Source organism: Harpegnathos saltator, unplaced genomic scaffold, assembly GCF_003227715.2.
Source record: "Harpegnathos saltator strain DR-91 unplaced genomic scaffold, Hsal_v8.6 scaffold132, whole genome shotgun sequence".
NCBI classification, from domain to species: Eukaryota; Metazoa; Arthropoda; class Insecta; order Hymenoptera; family Formicidae; genus Harpegnathos; species Harpegnathos saltator.
In genome coordinates, this window is record NW_020229909.1 from 807,599 (window position 1) to 827,080 (window position 19,482).

The following is a 19,482-nucleotide window of genomic DNA, read 5'->3' on the forward strand; positions in this document are numbered from 1 at the left end:
ACTACGGACGGTGCTCCGTCAAATGCGATCTGAAACTCGCTGAAAATCTCTAGAAACTCGTCTAACTCCTTTATATCTCCCCAGAATCGCACGGACGGCCGAGCCAAATCCCTGGCTCTCATTGTGAGAAGGCAGGAATATCGAACGCGGTTTGACTTGTAACTTTAATCGAATCCTTTGCGCGTGCACACACCCACACATACACTTGGCTACCTATTGAGGAAACCGCATAACACCTCGCGCGCGCGCGGCGAATTAAGCACGATCTCTTCTGGTGACTATATCGTTTTCACAATTCCACTTGAAAACCGAGGAAAGCATATCGACATTTGCATTTCATTTGCATTTATGAAACATAATGAGCGCGCTCTGACTCTCAATCGGCATCGCTGTATTCTCTCGCGGACTATCGCGGATGAAATAAAATAACGTATAAAGGCAAAACTGTGCGATCAAATTACAGCGGATGTAATCATTTTGTAATGAGCTCATTTAAATATCGCTTTACGTCACACGAGCGGAATGAGATAAATAAAGTCGCGTGCGCGGTGTATTTACGAGCGAGTGTCGAGTGTCTTACAGATACTGCGCTTTACGTTACGTTTGTATTATTTATAATTGGAAAGCTGGCCGTTCGCGGAGGAGCGGCGTGGCGCGAAGAGGACTCTCGCGCGTGTATCGTTAATAAAACATCAGAATTCTCCGATCCGATTTAATATTCCCCGATCCTTTACGCGGAAATTCAAATACAATACCGGTACGAACACATCGTCGACAGAGAAACGACCGAGCGTACATTCCTATTTCCGCGGCCGCGAAATGAGAAATGGGATAAAGCGAAAAAGGATGTAAGGCGCGCAAATAAAAATTACGGTGTCGCCTGATAACTCGTTCCGTATATATTTTCTGTGCGTGAAGGAGAGGCGTAATTAATAGCGTAACGCTCGTGCCACCCTCCTCTCTCTTTCACCCCTTCTTCACCCTCCTCGCTCTCTCTCTCTCTCTCTCTCTCTCTCTCTCTCTCTCTCTCTCTCTCTCTTTCTCTCCCCCCCCCTTTCTCTCCGAGTGATAGAGATACCACGGAACGGTAATATTATTTAAGAAAAATGGAACCAGACGCGCCTCGTCCGTCCGGCGAGCAACGTGCACGTTTTTTCCCTGCGCCATTTCTCGCGCGAATAAATATTTCATCCCTTTAATCCATTCGACATGTCCGCTGGCCACGCGATCCCTCGGCGACTTTAACATTTCTTCGTATTCCCGACGACGCACCTTTGATAAATAACTCACATATTCGAGGCAACTTTTATCCGAGTAGTCCGCCGAGATTAATTATTTCATTAACGTGCCCGGAACGCGAATTTGCGCAAGAATCCCGTCGCGAAATGCGCCGCCGGGTCGAAAAATGTCATCCGCTGAGTGATTTCCCGCTGGTACGTATGTACGTCGCACACTCACCGGCACACGATACGGGACATACGAGTGGAATGCAGCTACGGTAATGATCTTACGGTAAATCTGGTTAAGGCCACCACTTAGAATAATCCGGGCGATCGTTAGAGAGCGGCCAATTGTCGCGAGAAGCTAAATATACGTCCGGCAGATTCTATTTTTAAACGAGTAATTCCGCCGCTCCTCTTCGCCTCATTGAAAGCTCGTATCGAAAGCGCCGTTTATCCGAGTAAAGTAGATGCGACTTTTCTAGAGAGAGAGAGAGAGAGAAAGAGAGTGTATGTGTATATAGCCGATTGTTTGGCCGCGCTCGCTACGCCCCGACTAGGGAAAAAGTGTCACGCGATAAGCGTCTATTTTATGCGGAATCTCCTCGCAGACCTCTTTGTAGCCGAGCGTTCTTCAGCTCCGTAAGGTCGGCCTTATGCTTCCTTTCACGGCACGCGCGCGCGCCGATTCGCGGCGTATCCTTGTATAATCTCGGTTCCCACAGGAGACGTCAGGGCCGCGACGTGGCGCGAGACGTTTCATTGGCACTTTTTCAATAAAAGCTTCTCCCTGCGGGGGAGCGAATTTTCTCAGAGCCGCGAGTCGGGCGATAAAATAAAACTAGACGCCGCGGGAATTTTCTCGGCACGATAAGACGATAAAAGGGCAGCGGACGCGCACGCGACTTTACGAACGAAATTTCCACGAGACGTTCCCGCGAATGACAGCCCCCTTCTCCTCTCGCCGAGCACCCTCCGGCTCTCCCATACACACGTGGACGCTCGCAGGTTGCATTATCTTCGGCTCCGACCAAGAGGTAGCCGGGGTCATGAGGGCGGTGAGGCGGTGCAACGCGACCGGCGCCTTTTCCTGGATCGGAAGCGACGGCTGGAGCGCAAGAGGATTAGTGAGTAACGGTAACGAGCCGGAAGTCGAGGGCACTCTGTCGGTCCAGCCTCAGGCGAATCCCGTGAAAGGTTTCGAAGAGTACTTCCTCAACTTGACCGTCGAGAACAATCGGAGGAACCCGTGGTTCGTCGGTAAGCGAGTGACCTGAGCACGAATGCGCACGACGGGGCCGAAACTTTGACGAACCGTTAACTTCTCTCGCGGACAGCGCGCGCTCTGCGTGCGTGCGTGCGTGCGTGCGTGCGTGCGTGCGTGCGTGCAACATGCATGTGTGCATGCACGTGATAAGCCCGCGGCTGTCGGGCAAGCGAAAAGCCGGACTCTGCTCCCGATACATGCATGTTCGGGCGAACTTTTAGCACACAAGCACGGCGCAGCGGCAGTCGTCAAGTCGACCGAACATTTAGCATCCCGTTGAGGCGCAAAAGCGCCATCGTTGTTATCGTCGGCTGCGCCGTCAAACGGCACGTTTTGATATATTCTCGCGGGGGATATATATTCTCCACTGGTCTCTACCATTTTTCACAATTAACATAGATGTAATTTCACTCGGGATTTGAATTAAAAAACTCGCTAATCGGCAAATGGACATGAGTGTGTGTGTGCATGCGCGTTTACGGGACTAACCAACGGAAAAACCAATGACGCTTGCCCGACTAGAAATTTTGATCAGGTTCACCTGACATTGATAAGGACCTGATAGGATGAATGAAAGGTAATGCTGAGTAAGTCAGTCCTTATAATGTCCTAACGGCAAATGAGTAAGGAAGACCTTTATAAGGTTATAATGATTGGGTCCACATTAGGACCTTAATGTATGATATATTGGGTTGGCAACTAAGTGATTGCGGATTTTAAATAAGAATGAAAATTCAAAATTTTTAATTTGCTTTTTTAAATTTTTTTCAATGCATGTATGCGATACATTGAGCTTCCCTGCAATATCACGTGTTGTGCTATGACGATCTGAATCGATAATGGCCTTGATATGGGTCTCATCGACTTCAACTGGACGGCCAGATCGTTGAGCATTTTTCTGTGAAAAATCACCAGAACGAAATCTGGCAAACCAATTTTGACACTGCCTTTCTTTCAAGGCTTCATTCCCATATACGGCACATAACTTCTTGTGTGCTTGCGATGCGTTCTTGCCTTTTCGGAAACAATACAATAAAATATGTCTGAAGTGCACGTCTTGCTCTTCCATTTTTAAATTGGGATAAAAACAAAACTAAACAACTAATCGATATAATTTTTGTACTAAATGAAAGGTAGAAGTCCAAACAATAAGAAAAAAATATAGGTTAGGTACTTTGAACACGTTAACGAAACAAAAGAAAGTGTAAAATCCATCTGTCGACAAAATCCGCAATCACTTAGTTGCCAACCCAATAATATGGTTCAGTTAATCAGGTCCTTGTCGGGATCTTATTCATTGTACCTAATATGATTTGCATTATCAAGTTTTAACAAAACAATCTTTAGGTGTCATTTCCAAATATAAAGATGTTTGCATTGAAAAAACACTTCAGATCACTTGAATATATTTGTAAAATTTAAGACAGAAACTATCCTTTTTTTAACAGTCAATAAATAGTTGTAAAATGAACGTGACATGCAACTTTTCTCTTTAACACTACTTTATGTCTTGTGATACTTTATGATCTTGTGATATTCATTTTATATTTCTTTTCCGAAACATTTTAGCAAGTATGCTCAAGCGATCTAAAATATTATTTCATGCAAATATCTTTTTATTTGGAAATGACTTGAAAGAATTTTCAGCCTGTCATTTCTTATTTCTAATGTCATCATCCAATATAGCCGTGGCGAGTAATCAGGAGCCATAATTTGAAGAAAAAACGTAATAAGGATCCCATAAGGTAACTCAATAAGAACCCGACTACGAAACCTCACTAAACCTCCCACACCCTCCTGATATCCACGCTGCGTTGCGTGACTTACTAGGACCCGATAGTATTACCTTATTGGGACCTGATGTCCAAATGAGGTTGGAACCTGATCAGCACCATGGGATAAATTTCTAGTCGGGTCGTTCATCAAGTCGGTCCCGTCGGTCGCGCGCTATCGCGAAGTTCTTGCGATTCAGCTGCGTTACCGCGCGCGGAAAAGGCGACGAATTGTCACGTGGATTTTTCAGAATTTTGGGAAGACCACTTCAAATGTCGATACCCGAACGCATCGCAGACACCGTACAACAAAAAGTATACGAAAACTTGCACGACGAAGGAACGGCTCACCAAACAAAACACGGCATTCGAGGACCAGCTGCAGTTCGTTTCCGACGCAGTAATGGCTTTCGCTTACGCTTTCCGGTAAAATAGGAATTTAATCTCCGACAGATCTCAGCGAGAAGATCTTACATCTCTCCTGCTGTCTCCCTGCTGCCGTGCATCGCTGGCAAGCTGGGAGAGGCGGGGGAGGAGGAGAACCGTGAGAGAAAAATACGCTGTTCTTCCTTCTTCCAGGGATATGCATCGCGACCTTTGCCACGGAAGGGCAGGCTTGTGCGACGCCATGAAACCGATCAACGGGACGAAACTCTTGCACTATCTGCACAATGTGGATTTCGAGGGTAAGCTGACACGGCGATTCCGCGACTCTCGGAAGGTTGCGAATGTGTCGGTCTGCGGCCGATCGATCGCGGAGCGCGTCGCTCGCAAGAGTGCGTTGTAAATCACGCTGGAGGCGCTCGTCCTCGCGCGCGAGCGCGAGCGTCTCTCATAGCGCGGAGGAGAAAAAGGATGTTGAAAGTCCGCGTTGGTATCCGTGCCTCATGCACGCTAAGCCGGTCGCATTGTCCTCATATGATCGTGATTAGCCCGCTTGATGCGTTGTCGTCGTTGTCGTCGCCGTCGAGCTCAGGCGCTCATCGTACTCACAGACGATCGAACGACTTTACGTTTCAAGGTCTAAGCGGCGACAAGTTTAAATTCGACAAGAACGGCGACGGTCCCGCGAGGTACAACATCATACACTTCAAGCAAACCGAGCCGGGCACGTACAAGTGGGTTCGCGTCGGCAAATACCTGGAGGGCGAGTTGCGGCTGAATATGTCCAGTGAGCTCTCTTCTATTTTCACGTTTCGCCACGCGTCCGCCTTCTCTCCCTCCTTCCTGTCGAATCCCGTCGCGAATATCGCGGATGAGGTTTCGCTCCTACTTACGAACGCGCGCGCGCGCGCATCCGACAGTATTCCATATTGTCACTGTGTGTGGTGTGTGTGTGTGTGTGTGGTGTGTGTGTGTGTGTGTCCGTATTTGTTTCAGAGATCCAATTTAAGCTCGGGCATTCGCAGCCGCCCGAAAGCGTGTGCTCTTTGCCCTGCGAGGTCGGCCAGGCGAAGAAATACGTCGAGGGTGAGAGATGCTGCTGGCATTGCTTTAATTGCACTCAATATCAGGTACGTCAAATCGCCGGTATCGTCGAGATAATTAACCTTCCGCGCGAGACCGGCCGAGAATATCCGAGCCGTGAGCTCGATCGTTTTCAAAAGGACACCGGAAACAAAGCGACCGTTCATTATTGATGGTCGGTGCGTCTCTCGGTGGCGCGGCGACATTCGTCTCGCGCGTGGTATATTCACTTAACCGGCAATCGTGGTAACGAGGGTTGATGATAAAAAATAGTTGCCCGGAGAAGACGGGGTTGAACGCGTGTCGAATGAATACGTGCACAGAATACCGTCGGTGTAGCTCCCTTGCAGCGTTTCGCGGAATTCTGTGTATTATATTCCTCGGCCCTTTCGTCACGTCTACATCTCGGCCGAGGAAGAAGCTTTCACGATTTTATGAATGACATCGCGGCGCGGTAAAAAAAAGATCGATGCGCCACGCGCTGGAAATGAAACCGTGATTACTTCTGCGCCCTCCCGGTGCGACAGATTATCGTTGCTTAAAAAAAAGAAGGGAAATTTAAAAAAATTGACGATATTATACACGAATTGAACGTGAGTGCGCGGAGGTCTCTTTTCCTGGAGGATATCAGTATTCGCGCACTGAGAAAATATCATTCGTATTATTATTATTATTATTATTATCATTATTCGAGACATTGGAAAATAGCACTGGAAAAGCGTACCTTCCGTACGACATAAATTTTCGTATCATAATATCATAAAATTCAAAAGATATCCAATAGCAAGTTAATTAATAATTGCGACGTATAATTTTAGACTCGGATATCGCGCTGTTGCGCGATATTCAACTCGTCGTTAGAGATGTGCGAACTATTCGAATTCGAATCGAATCGAATCGAATCGAATCGAATCTAATGTAATTCGATTCGATTCGAATCCGAATCCTTATGATTCGAATCTGAATAATTCGAAAATTTCGAATCGAAGATTCAATTACGAATCAAATATATTAACGTGCATTATATTTACATGCATCGGGTACAAAACGAGTCATCTGGACCTGTATGTTGGAACCCTTAACTTGTAATTAACTCAACTTATAATTAATAACTTAATTATAAATTACTTTAAATATTTAAATATATATTTTACTTTAAGATGATATTACAATATCAATATCCCCTTTCATATTAAAATCTTCCATCATTATGTGCATGTTTAATAGTCACGTTAAATTTTTTAATGATTCGATTCGATTCGAATTCGAATTAAAAAAATGAGATTCGATTCGATTCGATTCGACATAAAAATTCTTGATTCGCACATCTCTACTCGTCGTCGTTCGTTAAAATCGCTCGATAAAAGCTACGGGAATTGAGTTAACGTAAGCGGGAAGCAGTCCTCGGTGAGAATTTTATGCACCGCGCTCTTTCATCCCTCACACAGATACGACATCCCAAAGACGAGACGCAGTGCATCCAATGCCGTCGAGGCACGGTGCCGGACGAAACACACTCGACGTGTCGTGACATACCGGAGGAGTTTCTGCGCCCGGAGAGCGGTTGGGCGATAGGCGCGATGTGCTTCTCCGCCTTTGGAATTTTTGTAGGTGTCTCTTGTATTTTTCACTCCTTGACTTTACGAAGCTGAGCGGGCTTCTTCGATGTGTCTACAGAGAGAGAGAGAGAGAGAGAGAGAGACTGGCTTTTCTCTCTCTCTCTCTCTCTCTCTCTCTCTCTCTCTCTCTCTCTCTCTCTCTCTCTGTGTGTGTGTGTGTGTGTGTGTGGCTGCCGTGACAAAACACTAACCAGTAAAATGCGACGAGCATCGAAATCGTGGAAACCCCAAGGGGGATACATCCGACCTTGGTCCGTATTCTGACCGCACATTTAGCACTAAATTCTGATTCCTAAACTGAAATAACATTACGTGCGAATTGTCCAAGATATATACAGAGCTTGGAGCGAGTTGGCCACATTTAAAGTTGCATGCGCGGTTAGGATATGACCTCTGCACGAATGTACCAAGACCCGAAGGATTTTTCAAGCTCGAGCCTGATTTAAGCGATAGCCCCAAAAATATATCTTGGCAATTCTTCTTGGGTGGTAAAGAAGGAGTGGTGACGTAAGAAGAATAGTATCCGAGACTGTAACTACCCGTATCTGACTGTAACAAATCGCCCATCGTTTGCTTGAACTGATCGTAACGTAGCGATAATCTCGCTATAACATCGTCTGTTACTTTAATAACCACCTTGACCGTATTATATGACGCAAGATTGACAAAGCTCGTATATTTTTAATGCGTGAATACAGGTGACGTTATTTGTCTGCGGCGTTTTCCTCAGACACAACGACACACCGGTCGTACGTGCATCCGGACGCGAACTATCTTACGTCCTTCTCGTGGGAATACTACTCTGTTACCTCGTCACGTTCACCCTAGTACTCAGACCCACGGACGCTGTCTGCAGCATTCAAAGGTAAAAAGAAGAAAGGAAAAAAAAAAAAAAAAGAAAAAAAAACTACGAATCTTTCCGGATATGTTCTACAAACTTCCCAGATCCCGACGACAGTATTAATCTTTCGCTCCTTGCAAGCCCCGCATTACAGCTACATGATAAATTATATCCCCTCGCGTGCGATCAGTGTCGTCCGACCGTGAACAAAGTAACGGTTTCTAACTAATTTCGAGTGCGATCCTATGGGGGCCTCTAATGCTTTTCGCTTTTTGTGCCTCTTGCTCGTCCTAATGTCTCAGCATGAATGGGAGAGTAAAAGGTGTTCTTCTTTGAGCGGCATCGGACCAGAGCGCGTAATCTACCGGAGAATTTAAAGGGAAATGCGATGCAATAGGGGAGAAAAAGAGATCGTATCCTTGAGTATGAAACGGAGATGGAGAAATAGCAATTACGCGGCAGCGGGGAGGCATCGTCTCCGAATGTTAACGGTACTCCGGTCAAGAACCGGAGATGTAACTTCTTTAATTCCACCGACAGAGTCGCCGCAGGACTCTGCTTCACCGTGGTGTACGCCGCTTTGTTAACGAAGACCAATCGAATCGCGAGGATCTTCAATGACGGGAGACAAAGCGCCAAGAGACCTTCGTTCATTTCGCCGCGGTCGCAGCTCATTATCTGCTTCGGATTGGTATCCGTGCAAATCTTAATTAACGTAGTCTGGATACTGATCGATCCCGCCAGAGCGATGCATCACTATCCCACGATGGAGGACAATTTGCTGGTCTGCAACAGCTATATCGACGCCAGCTACATGATCGCGTTTGCGTATCCTATAATATTGATAGCTGTGTGCACCGTCTACGCCGTCCTCACGAGGAAAATTCCGGAAGCCTTCAACGAGAGCAAGCACATCGGTGAGTATTCACCGTTCCGTCGCGGACCTCCGTTGCCGTCACGTTAGTTTTTTTTTTTTTTTCGCGTGGCTCGAGGAGAATATCAACATGAGAGATCGATATCGATGCAAAATTTTGACGCGTTGTTGCGAAAAATGTAACGAGTATCCTCGCTGCGAAAGAGCGGGGAAAAATGCCGACTGGACAGTACGCCGTCTTGAAATTGCAACGCGCAACTTGCGACGAAAGGATGGCCTGAGAATCTTTTGTTCCTTTTTTCCTTTTTATAATCAGTGTAGTGAGAGAATTATAACCTGGCAAATGATATTGTGCAACAACTATTGCTGTGGACCGTTAGCTTAACGGAAAGCTCCATTAAAGCTCTATAATCTCAATAATCTCACACGTATGTTGTTACTTTCTTGTCGGAACAATATGAGGATATAATTGAGTATAATTATAATTTCCGGTGAGAGAGATCGGTCGTTTTGCATGAGAGATTCAAGACGAAAGTGATATCGACACTCGGCAAGACGCTTCTCCTTGTTAATCCGCTTCCTCGTATTAATGATAACTGTTTGGCAGGACGCCGCGAGGGAAGCATGCATTCATTAAGAAAGAACGTCTCTCTGCATGCAGGTTTCGCCATGTACACGACGTGCGTCATATGGCTTGCGTTCGTGCCCTTGTACTTCGGCACCGGAACCAACGTTGCGCTGAGAATTACTTCCATGTCGGTAACAATCAGTCTTTCCGCGTCCGTAATGGTGGTTTGCCTCTTCAGCCCAAAGGTGACGTCCCGTTTGATCACTTTGAACCGCTTGAAAATGCTTGCGCTCCGACTGCACGTAATCGAGCGCTCGAGATCACCGCGAACGTTTAATCATAGTCTCGAATCCGCTTCGTTTGCCATTGATTGGACTGCAAAATTGGTTTGAAGTTAGAAATTCGCGCGTCCGCGATGTATTGCGACATCGGGACGTATGCGGTTACATGTATTAGCGAGTATTTCCCTAAATCCAACGAGAGGAACTTTTCGAACCTGACATTCGGCGTGAAACGTTCCTCTCCGGTGAAAAGATCGGAATTTAATTAAAAGGGGGAGGGGGCCACAAATTTGAACTGGCTAAAAATAGGAGGTGTTAGCGTACTAATTCTTTCTTTTCCTCTTTTTAGTTTAAAATAAAAAGGTCTGTTAGTTAGTCCAATCAAATATATTCATCCTCTCGAAAGTGTCTATCTTGTTGATAGCTTTCGATTGATAATTTTCTCTCCCTCTCTCTCTCTCTCTCTCTTTAATTAATAATTTCTTTGAATAACTTTCTCAATCCGATACGAACATGCCGTTATCGTGACGCTAGTAGCTGCTACGCGGCCCATTTCTAACTCGTTCAAGTGTATATTTCTCCTTAATTAATTGTTTAATTGTTTGTGCGACTCACACATCGTGGTGTCGAGCGCCGCGAGTCGCGTCGCGTCGTTAAGCAAAGTGATCCCCAAACTTGGCTCTATACAATTTATACACAATAGCGATTCTACAAGGCGCGTATTGTTTGCACGCTTAGCTGTACATTATTTTGATCCGACCCGAGAGAAACGTACGGCCGAACATAAAGGCGGGCAGGCCCAACTTGACGAAAAGTTCGGCGATAACCGCCACGAATCCGTCGAGCATGATGGGCCCGGTCGCAGCGACGACGGTGCTAACAGCCGCGACTTGCGACCAGAATAAAGCCATCAAGAAACATATCACGTCCACCATAGATTGCTCCACACAGAGCGAATGTAAGTACGATCTCGCTACGTAATTTCGCGCTGCGAATTGATGGGAATCGGAGAAACACACGATATTGTTACGTTTTCCCCTCGATTGTCCGAGTGCTCGCGCTCGCGCTCGCGGTACTTCAAAACAATGCGCGGTGTTTTCCTTTCGCAGACTACGAAATGGAAGTGAAGGAGCGGAAAAACGGAAAGCCGCCGGCGATTTGCGCCTCGCGATCGACCCAGACGACCAACAACGAGAAAGAATTGGCGATGACCTCGACGACGTCGACGACGTCGTCGACGACAACGACGATGACGACGACAACCTCCATCGCGGCGGGCAATAAAGAATCGGCAAGCGTGGTCGCGTCCGCCGACAACAAGGAACCAAAGAATAGCACGACAACGACAAAACGACTCAATAGCAACGCGAGAATAGGCAACGGGCCGCTTTCGCAGAGCAACGTATCCTTATAGCGCAAGGCGGAAACGCCCATAGAATCGCCCGTATTAGCGAATCGCATTAGTTTAAAGCCGATCTCGAAGAAACCCGTTATCGTCTGATTAGAATTCCATCGCGTACTGTACATATTATCAACTGAAACTATACACGCCAACGCGTTTTTCGACATGATTAACAAAGAACAAAGTCTCCGTCGGTTATTTTCAGGAATTGTTCGCCGTTAATCGGCAGGATTCGACGATGAAGTAACACTCGAGCACGCCAAACAATTCGATACTACGATGCGAACTGCGAATTAAATATGTATTGTATATTGTTAAATTAAAGCTACAATTGCAGGTTAAGGACAAACGAGAGAGCTCATCGATAAGAAATGACGCTTCGTCGTACCCGCGGAGTCACAAGTTTTCAGGAGAAACGTAAAATTGTTTCAAAGATTCACTTTGCTCCGAAGGCGATTCAATTTTTTTCTGTAATCTTCAGTCTTTTAGATCTCAAGCGGAGGAAAAGTTTCCAACAAGTCGAAAATAAGTGGAGTTTACTGAACCAAAGGTCCGAACTAAAGACCCGAGGTATCACTTTTCAGTTATCAAAGTGAACTTTGGATCTTTACAGTTACGATTCGAAAGAGAATGAAATTTATTATATCGACTTCGTTTGCGTACGTAATTTTAGCGAATGAAACGTTTGACGTGGTGCATTTGGTTAGACAAGCTTGAAAATGTGGAGAGACTACGGAAAGAGACGTTAATTCTCTCAAATTTTAGAGGTATCTATGACGATTCAGTAGACACTGCAAATTTTATCGTTGGTCGTACAAGATGGTGTGCATGATGAAGAGGCGACTCGTATGATTTATAAGTAATATATTTCGCTATCTTGTATTCCTCGAATGAACCTGTCCTTGAATAGATACGTAGTTGAATATTGATTATATAGATTAAAAATATTTGCAATTCTGACTCTAACGAGAACGAAATTCGTCTTACTTAACTTTGCTCATACGCATAATGTGTAATATTAATGAAAACTGACGGTTGACATTAGGCATTTTATCAGACTATAACTTGAACGCGCGTCTCTTAGTGAGAAATATCAATTCATGTTTTAAAAATATCTACGACGTAATTCGTAAATATTAAACGTTCTGATATGTTTTTACGTGTATGAAAAATGTGATATAGAATTTAATAAATTTTGAGTCAGGTCAGAAGTTCAGTACGACTTTCGACTCGATGATAAATTAGTCGCCTTCTACGATAGAAGTATATAAATGCTGCCAGAATGTTGATGAAACATTACAAACGATAGCGATTAGTTGATAAATAATTTGTTTCTATTGAACGTAATAAAATAAAAATTGATTAAAAAGTCGAACCGAACTTTTCAATTGACTCAATATATCCTATACTTTACTGTGTATACTTTCTCATAAAATTAAACATCTCGCTCGCTCTTTCTTAATTTCAAACAGTATAATATATTATCTCGTAATTAGTTATGGGAAAATTTCTCCATATATATATTACCTCCATATATATATTTTGCATATATCCTGACACTGGAATTATCTTCCGATAAAGATGCTGAATAAGACACAAACGGTTATAAAACATAAATATGTAAATATAATTAGATGAATGAAAAAATTGTCTCGTCTCAAGAAGTAAAAGTCGTTGCTTGAAAGAGACAAACCTAAAGCTACTTTCATTTATTAAAACCTGCAAGTTTTCTAAGAGAAATTACCATTAAGCGCAACGTTGCATTCGATTGATGTAAATATCGATTTGTAAATATGTAAACTTTTAGAGAAATGGACAGGCTAACCAACGAAAACACACTTCATGTGTTGTTTGATATTTAAACGAAATACAAGCACATACATTTTAGAATAAAATACCCTCACTCTCCATTACTTAGAGACAATTTCTGCAGACTATAGGAATTGCCCCTCGTAGAAGTAACATTAAAAAATTGCGTAGTATCGTAACGCGCGAATTCATTTTTACAGAAGCGTTATTCCTATTGTGTTGTTCATTGATAAAAATTGGTTAAACATATTATAGCGTAAGCCTCAACGATGAGATGTTGGTTAATATTAAATCTGTGTTAATATTAAAGCACGTTAAATTAAATCTCATGCACAAAGAGTAAACATTCAGAATATACATCTATTATTTTGTTCCATGTTGGTTTTCTATACGCCAAACTTTGGATATAAATGAGCCCAATATCCACAGTTCGGCATTTATTCATATCTGATTGTGTACATTACACGAATAACTTAAAACCTTTGTTTGTACAGCGGTACGATAAGATTAAGCTAAAAAATTACCGAATAAACGGTAGTACTTGCGTATCATCGCATCGAAAGAAACCTTTCGATGTATAAATTTATGTACGTGAGTATGTACTTAGACGAGTATTAATATCCAAGAAATTTATAAAAATCTAAAAATCAGTCTCTGAAGCAACGCAAGGAAAAATGTACATTCCACTACTTTTAGATAGATATTTCGCATATGCATGTACATATACAAATGAATTATAAATAGATAATTGTACATAAATATATAATATCGCGTATGAATGCGAGATTTATCGTTTTAGCTTGTATGGAACCAATTTAATTATTTAACATTTATGCGAATTAAGAGATCCGTGTACGTGATTAATTATGATATGGCGTATAAATTCCGAAAATGCAATGCAAAGACAATGTCAAAAATAATATATATATATATACATATATATATGTATAATTTAATATAAGTGTCATGCGATCTATAAAAATATTTTAAATACATTACGAATTAGGTTAGGGAAAGAGAGAGAGAGAGAGAGAGAGAGAGAGAGAGAGAGAGAGAGAGAGAGAGAGAGAGAGAGAGAGAGAGAGAGAGAGAGAGAGAGAGAGAGAGAGAGAGAGAGAGAGAGAGAGAGAGAGAGAGAGAGAGAGAGAGAAAGGGAGAAAGGGGAGAGAAAGAGAGAAAGAGAGAGAGAGAGAGAGAGAGAGAGAGAGAAATGAAAAAGTTTAGCAGTAGCACGTTATATCTGTTAAAGTGAAAGTTACAGAATAAAATCGACACGACGATGTGATTACTATTCTTGTCCTATTTATTATTTTTGTCGCAAAATTCCAAGGGGGCGGGAGTGGATATTTGTAGCGGAGAAAAGGACAGACAATTTGTGCTTGGTATCTTTTTATTTTCCTTAACGCGCACGCGTGGTGCGACTTACAATAAATATATGACAATTCAAAGATGCTGTTTAATTTTTGAAAGCTACAAAAAATTACAGTAGACACGATGCGTCCCGTCAGAATCGCAGAGAGAGAGAGACACACAGAGAGACAGAGAGACAATCCATACGACTCGGTGATATGCCACAAGGTTCACTTAATTCGTTCTCGGCTATTCCCAACTTGTCCCATCGACCACTAGCGGATTAGTAGCAGATCCTGAAAATCCCGATTAGGCGTATGATTTACGATTTGCATTTCAAGCCATAAACCTACGCGATTGAAAGGGGAATAAAACACCGAGATCCTACGATTGTAACTCGTAAGGTGGAGTCCGCTTGCGTAATCAACATCACTTACAGGATATGCCTCTGTCCGTACGATTCGTCAATAAATTTATTTAAGCGTAGAATGAAAGATAGGTCAGAAAGGTGTCTTTAAGAAAGTTCGTACATCGAACACGTTCGAGTCCTAACGAAGAGAATACACGCATTCGCGTGATACGAATCAGCAAACAGTCTGAGATATATATATATATATATATATATATATAGGCGAATAATAGGTGCGGAAAATTTCGGCACAGTAATATAATTAACACAATGTTAGATAATGTAATAAACATCTTTTGCTAGATTTCCTATACGAAAGTAACGGATAGCTCTCTCTATGTCGCCCTACGACGTTGAGGATACACGCCTACAGCTCGCGCGACTCTTAAAACTTAACCCGGTGTCAGTTCTTTTTCTTTCTTTTTAGTAACTTATAATGTAAACGTGAAGGAAAGAGAGGCATCAAGGGTGCGGAAAAATAGAAAAAGCCTCGCTAAAATATATTATCTTTTTATTCGAATAGCAATTACAACGCCTTAATGGACGACTGACAGTCTTCTTGGCTAAGCTACATCAGTGGCATACCTTTACAGTTTCCTAAATGTACAAGTTCCTTCAAAAACAATCTCTCCGACTAGTTACACTTTGTCTCTCGTCAGTAAATAGTTAGCGACTGCAGGTCCTTACGAAACGAGATATAAACTCCGAACGCAAACAGTAGGAACGGTAATACCGTCGGAAATACACGTAAGCATCGACCAACTCGTCACAATGGGCATGCTGCCGTTTTTAAGTGACAACCGGCAACGGGTAGGCACGTGCGCATTGATAAAAATATGCAATACATGTGCATTATCTATGAAATTCGTCACGTATTCATCTAGAGAATCGTCAAATCCTAATTAATTTCTTCATGCCCTACAAACACAAAACATGATATCTTTGGTCTAATGAAATAAACAGGTATATTACAAGGATATTTGCTTACCTACAAAATTATCTTTGTCACAAGGAAAAAGATTCATTGCTTTCAAATGCTCGATGTAAGGACAATCATCATGTACACGCTACCCTCGCACGTAACAACCATATTATTTTGTTTCAATGACATAAATAATCCGTCAATTTTTCTTTTTCTCTCACAAATGGATGCTAAATTTTGTGCAAGCAACGATACCCAAATTGTTTGTGCAGCAAATACCAAAGGTGACATTCGAAACGGTCGCAATAAAAGTACGAAAGCTACCGCTCCTCCTACATCCTCCGCTAAATATTGCCGCTATCAAAATCGAAATTCGTACACGAGAACATCTCAGCTTGTCTAAAAACCTCCTTATACCGACGTGTGTAAATAAGTCACTCTTACAAACGGTAAAAGTAGTTTGATAAAAGAGTACTTTTGAGTTTATTCATTATTATTGTAACAGTTAGTCCGTAAATGTTGAAAACAAAATCGAACTCCCGTACAAATATGACGTTATGGAGTCCGATACTATACGCACAGGGCATGTTCTATAAAAAAGATCGTTTCTCTATTTTGCTCTTAAATTCTACAAAAACTCGATATTTCAGACATACAGAGAATCTTTGATTCGACGTGAATTATATATTTTTGCATAAAAGTAATAAATTCGTTTCAATATTACCCTTTTCATTCATCATTCATTCTTCCTCCTTACATAACGTAACGGCTAATTGATATATACGTATGTATATTTCAACTTTATTTAATGATCTCTCTCTTTCTCTCTTTCTATCTAATGTCACATATTACACCAATCTTTTACTGGAAACTGGAAACTACCTTATCGTACACTCATTACATCGCTTATATATTTACAAGATCCACCTCTAGAGAATTTAGAATATATAATAATATTAAAAAAAGGAGAAGAATAACGCAAAAACGTTCGATAATATTTTCATCGTACGTTTTAACCCGGCTATAGCGATCGCTATTTAATCACGACTTATAAAGTCCGAAGCGTAAGATTCGACGCAACGAACGGATGGTACGAACAACACTATGGACAACAACGTCCGTTCGGAAAATGTATGTATATTGCACGTCAAGAGACTATTGAATTTATGTCTTCCAAAACTTACCACTGACTTTGATACCTTTGACCTTCTGTAACTTCTTCTTTGGGTCCGACAGTACCGGCATGGCTTCCCTACCCGATTCGCTTCCCCCTGCACCGGAACTACCTCCAGCTACATCAGCCTCTTGAATGCCTCCACCTCCGGTTTGAGTCGCGAGAGATTTCTTGATATTCGTAATCTGGAAAATGATCGAAAGGAATCAATATTCACTATATGATGTGCTAATTTTTTGGTAGTATATATATATAACAAAAAGATAAAAGGATAACTCACGTCTCTTTGTATTCTCTCCTTATGGTAAGTAGCCTTTTGTTTCTCGATATTGGCTCTGGTCACTTGCTGTTCAATGCATGCCAAAACTGTGTCGCAAGCTTCACCCCAAGCAGCCAATGTTTTAGCCACTATACCAGCATCACCTGGTCGGACGTCCCGTCCTAAACCAGCATAATCCACTTCTAATTGAGAGTTCTTTTGATCTAATTTTCCATGGATTATGTCAGCATATATTGCTTCAATAATCAGATCTTCTAAATCTCTGACATTCTTTATGTCTAGTTCTTCCAACAGTACTGAGTAAGGTATGCATTTAGATCTTGTAGCAAGAGTAACAATTGTAAGATGCTGAAGCTTTTTCTTTTGCGTAGGAGTTAATTCTAACACTTTATCTTTATTTTCTAAATAATCCTTATAAGTGCCATATGCAAATAGATTCAGCGTATTCCAATATTGGACATAAGGTCCATTCTCCAGTTCTTTGATATTTGGCATATCCAGTAATTCACCAAAGACGTGAACACCAGGTGTTTCAACAGCCTGCTTTATAAGTTCCAGAGCAGCGGCACCTTTTGCAGTTTTTGCGAGTAATACAAACTGCTCCAATGGATTATTGGCTGATTTCTCAGTAGAGTTTCCACCAGTCATGATGACTCCTGATAAACAATATTTAAGAACAAATAGGTTATACGTGAATTAAAATACCATGTAAAATACATATGGAGACGTAGGATTTGTAATAATAAAGAAAATATATATAGTTAAAATTTATGATTTCAAAAAGGAATATACTTGTATTAATCGTAAATGAACTTGATAAACAAAACGTTTGTACGATTCTTTTTAGACAGGTTAGGAAACAGATACAAAATACTTGTTTCAAAGAAACTTGAATCTGTCACTAACACATTAGTTACGATTAAACAATATAAAATACGAAATATCGATATATTTCTAACTGAACGTGTAGCAATAATATGACCCAACTTACTTTTTTCTAACAAATATCAAAACTGAGAGCACAGATTACTTTCTTTTGGCACTAACTTCTGAATAAAGGTGGTGAATTCTCGATATTTTACTTAATCGATAGTTATCGATAGTTTGTAATGTGACGATAGGTATCGATAAATAGTACCGATAAAATTATCTTTCATTTACATCTTCCTAGTCGATGAAACCAGATGGAAGAAGAAGAGAGGTCACGGGCCGCTTTTAGCCGAGCCCAGCGTGAGGCGCCCTCTGTACAACCGTGCACATCAACTACGATGCCAATGTCCACGACCCTTTTCTGATTTCCCCCACCACGCACGTACGCATAGCCCGGCTCAGTCTATTCGTATGGATCACGCGTTCGGCAATCGTCGACGCGCCGAGCGACAAATAGATATCATTCCCTCCTTCTCGCTCTCGTGTTCGCCCTTACTTACCTAGGTAGGTAGGTAGCTGGTAGCAAAGCTAATGAGGCCGCGGGGCAGGTACCTGTGCCGGGTAAGGAAGGAACCCTAGTGTCGGAATTTTCTGTTTCTATCGATATGCTATCGCTGTCGTTATTGCCTAACGCTATCGCTATCGCCTAGCACTGTGTTTTGGGCTTTAGCCTCGCTCGCGTCGCTGAGCGAGAACGAGAGCGAGAAAGAGGGAAAGATATTCTCGCTCGCGTAGCTGAGCGAACACGAGAGCGAGACGGAGAGAATGATATCTCTCTGGTGAGGGAAATCAGAAAAGTGTCGTGGACATTGGCATCGTAGTTGATGTGCACGGTTGTGCAGAGGGCGCCTCACACTGGGCTCGGCTAAAAGCGGCCCGTGACCTCTCTCCAGAGAGAAGAATGAGAGCGGCCACCGGCCGTATTTCGGGGGTACGGCTAGGCGCATTTTAGATACGCCATCTGACCAAAATGCGCCTAAACTACGTCCGCTAGGCGCACTTTCGCGGTGATAAAAGTAAAATGCGCCTAGGTTCGTGTCAGTACTACTTCCATGCAATGGATAGTAGGTTAGAAAAAGACAGACGACAGATAATCGTTCCGTCTTTGTCTCACTAGTGAGCGGCGCGCGGCAGTAAACACGAGGCTAGGTAGCGGCGATCTTATCTTTCATCTTTCACATACTGCGTTTCGCGTAATTAAGAAAGGAAATGATTTGGAAACTTCGGAAATTGACAATGAATAAATATAAAATTTGTGGAATTTTCTTTTTTACAATATATATATATTTTTTAATAT

At 42.5% G+C, this 19,482-nt stretch overlaps 2 protein-coding genes across 8 annotated transcripts in view; one reads left to right on the forward strand and one right to left on the reverse strand.

Moving 5' to 3' along the window:
* Window positions 1-12,763, forward strand: part of Glurb (metabotropic glutamate receptor B) — a 142,557-nt gene extending 129,794 nt beyond the window's left edge. For 4 of the 5 annotated variants that reach the window (XM_025307932.1, XM_025307931.1, XM_025307933.1 and 1 more), the window contains exons 6-16: window positions 2,229-2,480; window positions 4,511-4,685; window positions 4,839-4,945; window positions 5,281-5,430; window positions 5,640-5,773; window positions 7,175-7,333; window positions 8,044-8,210; window positions 8,727-9,103; window positions 9,722-9,873; window positions 10,648-10,867; window positions 11,019-12,755. In XM_025307932.1, the coding sequence (XP_025163717.1) occupies window positions 2,229-2,480; window positions 4,511-4,685; window positions 4,839-4,945; window positions 5,281-5,430; window positions 5,640-5,773; window positions 7,175-7,333; window positions 8,044-8,210; window positions 8,727-9,103; window positions 9,722-9,873; window positions 10,648-10,867; window positions 11,019-11,323 (2,198 nt within the window). In that variant the 3' untranslated portion in view covers window positions 11,324-12,755. Of the gene's footprint in view, window positions 1-2,228; window positions 2,481-4,510; window positions 4,686-4,838; window positions 4,946-5,280; window positions 5,431-5,639; window positions 5,774-7,174; window positions 7,334-8,043; window positions 8,211-8,726; window positions 9,104-9,721; window positions 9,874-10,647; window positions 10,868-11,018 lie in introns of all 5 variants that reach the window. The other variant, XM_011150581.3, reaches the window with a different exon arrangement.
* A 1,546-nt stretch (window positions 12,764-14,309) lies between these two features.
* On the reverse strand, window positions 14,310-18,407 carry CSN7 (COP9 signalosome subunit 7). 3 transcript variants are annotated; one of them, XM_011150565.3, is made up of 4 exons: window positions 18,247-18,406; window positions 17,256-17,911; window positions 16,986-17,160; window positions 14,310-14,766 (listed from the first exon to the last, which is right to left on the reverse strand). In XM_011150565.3, exons 2-4 carry the CDS (start codon window positions 17,901-17,903, stop codon window positions 14,720-14,722), a joined length of 870 nt encoding a protein of 289 aa, XP_011148867.1. In that variant the 5' UTR covers window positions 17,904-17,911; window positions 18,247-18,406; the 3' UTR covers window positions 14,310-14,719. The 3 variants fall into 3 exon arrangements, with proteins under 3 accessions (XP_011148867.1, XP_011148869.1, XP_011148868.1); XM_011150567.3 differs by lacking the exon at window positions 14,310-14,766 and adding an exon at window positions 15,374-15,797 and having other exon boundaries at window positions 18,247-18,407; XM_011150566.3 differs by lacking the exon at window positions 14,310-14,766 and adding an exon at window positions 16,258-16,730 and having other exon boundaries at window positions 18,247-18,407.
* Between the last annotated feature and the right edge of the window lie 1,075 nt (window positions 18,408-19,482).